This window comes from Elaeis guineensis, chromosome 13, assembly GCF_000442705.2.
Source record: "Elaeis guineensis isolate ETL-2024a chromosome 13, EG11, whole genome shotgun sequence".
Taxonomy (NCBI): domain Eukaryota; kingdom Viridiplantae; phylum Streptophyta; class Magnoliopsida; order Arecales; family Arecaceae; genus Elaeis; species Elaeis guineensis.
Window position 1 is genome coordinate 70,168,107 of NC_026005.2, and position 10,150 is coordinate 70,178,256.

The following is a 10,150-nucleotide window of genomic DNA, read 5'->3' on the forward strand; positions in this document are numbered from 1 at the left end:
TTTCACATTCTTACTATGACATTGTTTTCTTGTGAATATCCGAATGTATCTCTCACTTGAAGTTGGCTTAAGTTGATGAGAAAGTATCGCAAGAAAAGAGTAAAATTGTAAAATGCTTGAAAGATGCTTACATGGAAACGGCTACTCATCTTTGACATAAAGTAAGATGGTTATTACAAATACAAAGTTTGCATACTGCATCATTAGGTTCTCAAATTCAAAAACATATATAATCAGAAATACAGTTGCTTAAAAATGCAAAGAGTGAATCTTGTTTTATTCGAAATGGAAATCACCATATATACCCATCTTTTTTGAATGGAGAGAGCACCATAGCTAGCTATCAGGTGGGACTTTAGACAGGTTTGACGACACTTGCAGATCAGGAACTAAATCCAGGCGGTGGGGGAACTGATATGTCTGCATTCCCTTCCAGCATCATCATCACATTCTTCATACTAGGCCGAGAACCCGGTTCTGAGTGAGTGCAGCAGAGCCCCAGTTTGACAAGCCTATTCAACTCTGTCATATCTACTTCATCAGGCACGAGCTTCTCCAACTCTCCATCCATAAAGCAGTTATAGACCCAGTCCAGAAGCATGATTGCATCTTCTTCAGCTTCCAATTCCATATTTTTCCTGCAGCATACGATTTCGAGCAATACAATGCCAAAGCTGTAGACATCTGCCTTCACCGTTGTCGGCGCATTCTTGTGCCATTCTGGTGCAAGGTAACCCCTTGTCCCTCTAATGCCCGTAAATGTTCTGGTCTGACTTGGCATCAACAACTTTGCTAACCCAAAATCTGATATCTTTGCCGTCCAATTATCATCCATCAGTATGTTTTGAGGTTTTATGTCACAATGTATGATACGAGTTTCACACTCCTCATGCAGATAATGGATCCCTCTAGCGATATCTAACGCAATCCTTACCCGCTCGTCCCAACCTGGGTGTCCGTCAGCCTTAAAGATGAGGTCTGCAAGCGATCCGTTGCTCATGTATTCATAGACTAAGAGCCTGTTAGTACCTTCATCACAGAAGCCAAGCAGTCTTACCAAGTTCTTGTGGTGAGTTCTTCCAATTGTCCTCATCTCTGTTCGGAACTCTCTTTCTCCCTCATCCACCACCTTCTCAAGTCTTTTTACAGCTATTAATCTTTGACCACGAGGCAAGGTCCCCTTAAAGACAGTTCCAAAGGCTCCCTTACCTAGCTCTTCCTTGAAACCATCGGTCGCTTCCCTCAACTCATGGTAGGAAAAAGGTTTGGGTGCTATTTCGTCCACCAGAGCTGGTTCTTTATTTCTCCACAACCTTCCGTACCTTCCCGCTCGATACCTATAAAAGAAGAAAATTAAAGCAGCCAAGGAAGAAATTATACAAGCAATAATAGCCGCTGACACAATCGAAATCTTAACGCTGAACTTTCGCCTGATAATAACAACGGGAGCTGCAGAAGGGCTTTCTGGACGGCTATTAATTACAGGCCATCCTCCAGCGCTTATGTTAGCCAGCTTGATGAATGTCGTGGTGGAGTCATCTCTGATCCCATATCTCAATGGTAACACCTGTTTGCTGCACGTATTGTGTTTAAACAGAGCGGCATCACATTTACAATCACTCAAACATGCATCACTGCAAGCTTCATCGCTTGTTACAGACAGTGAATCAGCATAGGAACCATCCATCCATGCTACGTTGTCCAGAGTGGACATGTATGTCGTGTTATCATTGTTCGAGTAGCAACCAGAGGCCGTGAAGTTCCTCCTGCATCCGTTCGATGTCCTGTTAGCATCAAGATAATCGAAACCACGCAAACAAGAGCATACCACTTGTCCATTTGCGGAAGTGCAGTAGCTGTTCACACCACAGGTTCCCTTGACCGCACACGGATCTGTTACGTCTGGGAATTTCTTCAATACCTGTTCTGTATTTAACTCGAGATCGTGAGAATATAACCGGAAGATCCCATCGACACCAAGCGTTGCACGATGCACCAGCGCTGTCCCGCTATGGTAGCCGCTTGTTAGATTGTATGTGACATTGTCGTTGAGCAGGTACAGCGAACCTTTATCATCCAGATTTAAGCTCTGGAAGCCATCTCCATCTGTTCCGGAGGCATAGTAAGAATCCTCTGGACGATCTGGTGATGCCACAGGATATAGAACGAGGTTCCCATCAGTCTGCATGCTGAGCTGAAACTTCCCACTCGAGTGGTTGGTTTCTGATGCGCTGGAAACGAGCTTAGATCCAGAGTGCAGCTCTTGACCTGCCATGATTGTGTCCGTTGGATTGTCAAAGGTTTCCCATATGACATTAAAGTTAGAGTCATAGATGACGAAGTTCCCGGAATCGAGCATGGAAGCAGAGGAAGCATCGTTGCCTGTGGAAAGGTTGGAGATGAGCCTCCCTTCTGAGTGTTGGAGGAGGAGCTTGAGCCCTTCATTAGTTAGCTTCAATACAGCATCTTTGGTCACCGGTGGATCATCTCGGTCTGCTGTCCATATAACAGTGGAGTTTTCAGGAGATGCCACCAGCCATATTCCAATGGAGAAGCCCGTGCCTTCTGGGTAGAATCCGAAGGCGAAACGTCCATTTGGTGACTGCCATGATGTAGGGTTGGCGGTGGGATGGAGAGAGGTGTCCAAGCTTATGTTGGACTGCCTTGGTTGAGCTGCTCCCAGTGCAAACGCTGATGAGAAGATGGAGAGGAACAGGATGTAGGATATTGCGAAGCCATTAGAGAAAATGACCAAGAAAGGATTGCAAGGACTTGCTAATATCTTGTGCTCTATAAATTCTTTTGTGGACTGATTGCATGTAGTTGAGAGGAAAAACGGGAACTGGTAATGTCTAAGCAACAAAAGGAGAGATTCATTGGGTTGACCCGAAGTAAACAGCAACAGGCTGTCCCAAAATAAACACAGCAGTACTGCAAATGACTCGGTAGGATTCGGTTGTATCCTTCGCGCGAAATAATGATTCAACTTCTTTCATCACTTCAATCGTTGGATCGCGCATTGGCCACTTTATGATCTGTGCAGGCTGATGAATGAAAAGTTTGGAGTACTTTGCAATCTGTGCAACGCGTGATCCAATAGCTGATGCCGCGCAAGAACGTGGTTCATTCTTTCGCAAGAAGAATACAACCCTAAGCCGACTCAGCAATGATAATGACATCCTTGGGTTGACCCAATGTAAACACATCGACTGCGTGATTGAAGCTGGTGAGCTCACGTTCTTTATTTTGAGAGCGCAAGTGCTGACGCTTTGCCCCCACTCAACATTATTACTCCAATATTAGCTGGTCTCATGATCTCTTGATTGTACTTGATCACTTGTTACCGATAAAAGCTTCTGAGCCAGCTTGTTACACGCTAGCGCAAGAATCTGCCTGTTCTTGACCGTGTCCCAGGCAGGCAATTGCTTGGGAATGTCATGTTTATAAGCAAATTGAAGCAGCATTAATTTGATTGCATGGTTTTCCTGCATCTAGAAGCCACCTGCAATTCCCCATCTCTCACGCTTCAGCTAGACTCTCATTTGAATTAATGGAGCTAAAGTCTGATAATGAGTTATTCCTAATTGATATTTTGCTTATTAGCATATAGTCCAAGAAAAATGATATTCCAGAGCGGCTCACATGGTGCAAAGTGATTCACACGGTCGTCAATTCCTCTCTAGCTACATATACAGGAGTGAATGCACCAGTGACTCGATTGGTGCTGTATATCGTGGCTCTTGATGAAACAACATTTATTTAATTTGGTAGAACAATACAACACTGCATAGCGTTTTGACAACCACTACATCATCCAATCATAAAGACAGACAGCTATCATTAGATGGTATATATCATTATTGATGGTTGTCCATCCTCTGGTGACAGTCATTTAAGTATTATACGTCACTCTATAATGCAAAGTGCGCACAGGACCTTTTTTTTTTGAAGAAAATGGGAAAAGTAAGATACTTCCATCGTTGAGAATTATATTAACAATATTTAATAGATGATACAGAGATGCTTGACTTTTCTTATTCTTACTATAACATTGTTTTCTTGTGGATATCCGAAAGCATCTCTCACTTGAAGTTGGCTTAAGTTGATGAGAAAGTCTCGCAAGAAAAGAGTAAAATTGTAAAATGCTCGAAAGATGACTTACACTATGGAAACGACTCATCATCTTTGGCATAAAGTGAGATGGTTATTACAAACATAAGATTGCATACTGCATCATTAGGTTCCAAAATTCAAAAACATATAAAATCAGAAATACGCTTGCCTAAAAATGAAAAGAGTGAATCTTGTTTTATTCGAAATGGAAATCACCATATATACCTATCTTTTTTGAATGGAGAAAGCACCATAGCGATCAAGTGGGACTTTAGAACGGCTTGAAGACACTTGCAGATCAAGAACTAAATCCAGGTGGAGGGGGAAGGGATATGTCCACGTTCGCTTCCAGCATCGTCACCACATTCTTCATGCTAGGCCGAGAAACTGGTTCTGACTGAGTACACCAGAGCCCCACTTTCACAAGCCTACCCAACTCTGTTATGCATCTACTTCATCTGGCACAAGCTTCTCCAACTCTCCATCCATGAAGCAGTTATGGATCCAGTCCAGAAGAATGATTGCATCTTCTTCGGCTTCCAATTCCATATTTTCCCTGCAGCATACGATTTCGAGCAATACAATGCCAAAGTTGTAGACATCTGCCTTCGCCGTTATCGGCGCATTCTTGTGCCATTCTGGTGCAAGGTAACCCCTTGTCCCCCTAATGCCCGTAAACATTCTCGTCTGACTTGGTATCGACAACTTTTGCTAACCCAAAATCTGATATCTTTGCTGTCCAATTATCATCCATCAGTATGTTTTGAGGTTTTATGTCACAACGTATGATACGAGTTTCGCACTCCTCATGCACGTAATGTGTAATAACCCAGCCCATTTGGACCTTGGACCAAGCCCAAACTTTGGAAGTCCAAAATCCTTAAAAAAAAAAAAAAAAAAAAAAAGGGTCGTGTGCAGTGCATGGCAGAGAGGAGGAAGAAGACTCCAAACCGGAGTCTTCGTCGCTTCTATTTCATCGAGATCGGGCGGAGGGGAGTCCGATTAGGTCTAGAAAACCCCTCTATAAATAAACTCCTTCCCCTCTCGTAGATCATCACCACAAATCGCTTGAGAGATCGTCGAGAATCATTTGGGATTTCTCGTATTCTTCCGCAGAATGCCAACGGTTTACTCTTGCTTGGCTGCCAAGAATTGGATCAATCCCAGTCAAAGAGTAGGTAAATCAATTTCCCACAAAGTTCTATGGGTCTTAATTTGGAACTTTTGCTAAATTTTCTGTTAAAAATCATTGAAAATCATGGTTCTTCTCGAATCCTCTATTTTCTATTCATCTTTGATTTTCTGCCATCGTCGTTGCCGCCGCCGATCATTGGACCTGGCCGGTTGTTGCCACCAGGATTGTCTCTTCGGCCATCGAATCGTCAGTAGGGAGGAGGACCTCCTTTGCCTCGGAACAAGGAGACAAACAAGTCCCCTGTTCTGTGAGAGAAATAAGGAAAAGAGGGCACAGTCCTCTGTTTTGCCGTGGAAGAAGAAAAAAAAAGAAAAAAAAGGAAGAAAGAGAAAGAAAAAGAGATAGAAAATTTCTCTCTCTTCTCCCTCTCTATTCTTTCTGAGTTGAGTTCCCACTTTCTCTCTCTAAAAAGCTCACTTTCTCTCTCTATTTTTTCTCTCTAGAATTTTCTCTCTTCATGATTTTCTCTTTCTAAAAAATCTTATGGACCAGTGGAGGGTTCAGATACTTAGATAAATTTCAATCTTGATTGATCCTAGGAGAGGTCCTGAATTTATGTTATTAGGATCGTTTATCTATAATTTCTCCACTTATGATTTTTATATTTAATCATGGTCATGTAGGGATGGACTGTCAGCATAAGATGTCCAACAAAATATTTTATTTTCAAAATTTATAAATCAAAGAGTTCATTAATTGCTGGATGTGGATCAATCACCAGTAGAGGTAAGAACCCCTATACATGATCACCATTATATATGCTATTTTATCGTTGATCTTGTATCATTGATTTTGCATCGTTGAATTTGTGATCGATGAATTTGCTATTTTTGAGACATCGCTATTTGCTTATATGATTTTTAAGCATAAGTATGTTATGTCAATATATATGTATCAGTGATTAATAGCATGATTATATGGGTATAATATATTTATCTTGATCATACTGCAAATTGAAATTGATTAATGAAGTCAACGTATTATAATTTCATGAAAAAAAAGGATATGATTTGAACTAGTCTCGTCATGTGGAACAGCCTGCCAGGAGCTTATGCCTGGGATAGCCTATCAGGAGCTTATGTCTGGGACAGCCTCTATGGGCTTATATGTGGATCAATCGACCAGGAGCTCATGCTTGGGACAGTTCATCGGGAGCTTATGCCTGGGACAGTCCCCACGGCTTTTATACATGGGACAGCCAACCAGGAGCTCATGCTTGGGACAGCCTTGATAGGCTTATGAGTAAAATTTGATCGAATGGCGACTGAGGCATAGTCTTGGTTAGTCCAAAGTCAGAAAGAAAAAGGTTAAAGGTCATGTAATTATAAAAAGAGAAATAGAAAATAAGACAAGACAGATAATTTATGGATGTTTACAATATTCTAGATATTGAACATGAAATTTTATATTTTATTGCTTATCCTTATTTTTTAATTATATTATTATAATGGTGTGATATGTGAGATTCTTATTGGGCTGTAAAGCTCACACTCCTCAATTTGAGTTACAGGATACTCATGATTGGCTATGATTTAGATTTGCAGGTGAGCGGATGCATAGATAGAGTATCATTGATACTTGATCAGATGATTGAAAGAATTTAATTTATAATTATGCAAGTTTTATTAATTATTATTGAAATTAGATATTATGGATGTTGAGGTGGAAATGAATTATTTTAGACCTTGCATATTCTTTAGGGTTTGCCCTAAGGAGTGTGCAGCCATCACGTATCTAACCCAGATGTTGGCTTCAGGGCGTGACAGAATAGTATCAAAGCTTAAGTTTAAAATTACTAGGGACTGTGACACAAGCAATATCAAATTTTGGAATTATGATCAATAGAGTATGATAGATAATATCAGAGTTTAAGGTTATGATCATTGAGGATGTGATAGAATGATATCAAAGTTTAGATTATGATCACTAGAGAATATGACTTAAGTGGTATTTGACCTTATAGTTTTAATTATTCGGGATTGTGACTTTAATAATATTTGAACTTAGGTTATAATCTTGAGGAATATGATAAGCATAAAAGAAAGGATTCAATATTTGGATTCCGAATCAATAGATACTATGATGAAATTTATGCATAAGTGGCATATAATATCTATAATAGAATTGATGAGTTATATCTTAAATTTTAATTAGTATGGTTGATCTGAGTATGAGAAATATTGACCTGGAATGAAGTAGGAGGTATTGATATGTTATGTTGAGTATACTCAATAATTTTGGAATGCTAAATTTATATGATTGAAGATCATGATAATTTTTTTAATTTCGATGATAATTATCTGAGCATTATAAATTTTAAACTTATTAAAAAAAGTTAATTAGGGTATCATCTAAGAAGGAATTATATCATATGAGAGAGAAATATTTTTAAGCATTGAACCTATAAGAGGATCATATATGAAACTCGAATTTAGATGAAAAATATACTTGAATTTTATTATGAGAATATGAGATACATATCTTGGTAAAATCTTTGGTTATTGAAAATATCATTTTTGGATATGATTTTTTGATTTTTCAAGTTGTATTGAATTTCAAGTCAAAAGTTTACTTTTCTACGTAGATCTAAATTTTTCTTGATATTATTGTTAAATTGAATAAAAAAAATTAATTTTATTAAAGTATGATATACACATTATGATGAAATCTTTAATAATTCATATTATCATCTTTGGATTAGATTTCTTAATTTTTTCTTGTGATTGTTGAAGATAGTGAAGTGTATTAATTATTCAAGTCAAAGTTCGAATTTCTGAGCTAATCTAAGATATCTTGTTATTGTTAAATTTTGAATGACTTATATAAAGGAAAAGATTTTGTCTAGATTTATCAATTAATATTAAGATTTGTGATCAAGGGAGCTCTACAAAAAAAAATAATAAGTTGATTCTATTTACAAAGATGTTAATTTGAGTTCTTCTAGTTTGTTCGAATTGAAGTTAATTCTTTTAGAAAAGAAGATTGATTTAAAAATTATCTAAATGATAGTAAGATAAATCTAAGGTTAACTCTAATTAATTCTAGACATATTGGATTTTTGAGGAGTGATGAAGCTTATGCAATAAATTCAAATATGAAAAGTGGATCAAAATTTAATTTTGATGTGCTATGCCCAAGGAGTAGTAAAGATAAAGAAACTTAAAATTTTGCTCTAAGTTTTATATAAAATTTGAAGGTTGGATCTATCTTTGATTGATCTAACATACAAAGATATTCTTATCTTTTGATAAACCTATATAATTTGATAAATTAAGATCATAGTACACAACAAAAGCGTAGTAGTTTAAATTGATTAGAAATATTAATTCTTTAAATCAAAAAATATTATGAAATACATTAGTTACAAATAAGGAAGGATTTTATTGATAATGAAAGGATGCTATCAATATTTTTGACCTAATCTGATCATAGCCATGCAATTTTTGCCAGTAGGTTATTTTATTGCAAAAAATACCAAGAAATCCTAGATATCTTAAGTTTATTGTTAATAGCTTGATAGTTCTTTTGTTAATTCAAACCTAAAATATTTTGACATAGATCTTATTTTTTGAGATTTAACATTGTTATTTGAACTGACATAGATGGTTGAGATTTTCTTGAGATGAAAGTCTACATATAAAATTTGTTGGAAGGTCAAAAGAAGAAAGAAATCGATGATTGTGAAGAGTGCCTGATGTTTGGCCTTTCTTTATTTCTTATCATAGGTAGTCTGAGATAATTATGAATTTTGAGTGAAAAGTATTAGACAAATAACTGTGATATTTTAATACAAGGTCAAAATATTATTATTCTTCGAAATAATTGAGAAATCAATATAAAAGAAATGAATTTAAAATTTCACATAATTTTGTTAAATCAAGGTAATGAAAAATAAATAATATGTAAGATATTATTGGAAGCTTGAGAATGACATGATGAATGTATACTTTCGAAGTATGTACCTCAAATAATACAACTTAATTTCGAAGATGAAATTATTTTAAGGAGGGGAGAATGTAATAACCCAGCCCATTTGGACCCTAGACCAAGTCCAAACTTTGGAAGCCCAAAATCCTTTAAAAAAAAAGGGTTTTTGTGTACAGCACGTGGCAGAGAGGAGGGGAGGGGAGTCTTCTTCGCTTCTGATTTCATCGAGATCGGCGGAGGGGAGTCCTTGGTTAGGTCTAGAAAACCCCTCTATAAATAAACCCCTTCCCCTCTCCTAGATCATTACCTCAAATCTCTTGAGAGATCGTCGAGAATCGTTCGAAATTTCTCATGTTCTTCCACGGATTGCCGACGGTTTGCTCTTGCTTGCCTGCCAAGAATCGGATCAATCCCAGTCAAAGAGCATGTAAATAACTTTAATCAATTTTCCATAAAGTTTATGGGTTTTAATCTGGAACTTTTGCTAAATTTTCTATTAAAAATCCATTGAAAATCATGGTTCTTCTCGAATTCTCTATTTCTTGTTCATCTTTGTTTTCTGCTAGCGTTGTTGATCACCGTCGGTCATTGGATCTGGCTGGTTGTTGCTGTCGAGGATTGTCTCTCCGACCATGAAATCACTAATAAGGAGGAGGACCTCCTTTGCCTCAAAACAAGGGGACAAACAAGTCTCTGTTCCATGAGAGAAATAAGGAAAAGAGGACACGGCCCTCTGTTTTGCGTGGAAGAAGAAAAAAAAAGAAGAAAGGAGAAAAAGAAAAATAGGAAGGAAGAGAAAAAAAGAGATAGAGAATTTTCTCTCTTCCCCCTCTCTGTTCTCTCTGAGTTGAGTTCCACTTTCTCTCTCTAAAAAGCTCACTTTCTCTCTAATTTCTCTCTCTACTTTTTCTCTCT

The 10,150-nt window shown here is 37.6% G+C and overlaps 1 protein-coding gene across 1 annotated transcript; it reads right to left on the reverse strand.

The window, feature by feature from the left end:
- Positions 1-204: 204 nt before the first annotated feature.
- On the reverse strand, positions 205-3,491 carry LOC140853169 (G-type lectin S-receptor-like serine/threonine-protein kinase LECRK4). Its single transcript, XM_073247255.1, has 2 exons — positions 3,345-3,491; positions 205-2,809 (listed from the first exon to the last, which is right to left on the reverse strand). The coding sequence occupies exons 1-2, from the start codon at positions 3,489-3,491 to the stop codon at positions 383-385; spliced, it is 2,574 nt and encodes an 857-aa protein (XP_073103356.1). The 3' UTR covers positions 205-382.
- Positions 3,492-10,150: the final 6,659 nt, after the last annotated feature.

Bases quoted from the DNA above. Each gene is read 5' to 3' on its own strand.
- LOC140853169 (XM_073247255.1), bottom strand. From the start codon at position 3,491: ATGCAGGAAAACCATGCAATCAAATTAATGCTGCTTCAATTTGCTTAT. The intron at 2,810-3,344 runs GTAACAAGTGAT...ACATGCAATCAG, and splicing joins TGGCTCAGAAGCTTTTATCG to TCCACAAAAGAATTTATAGA.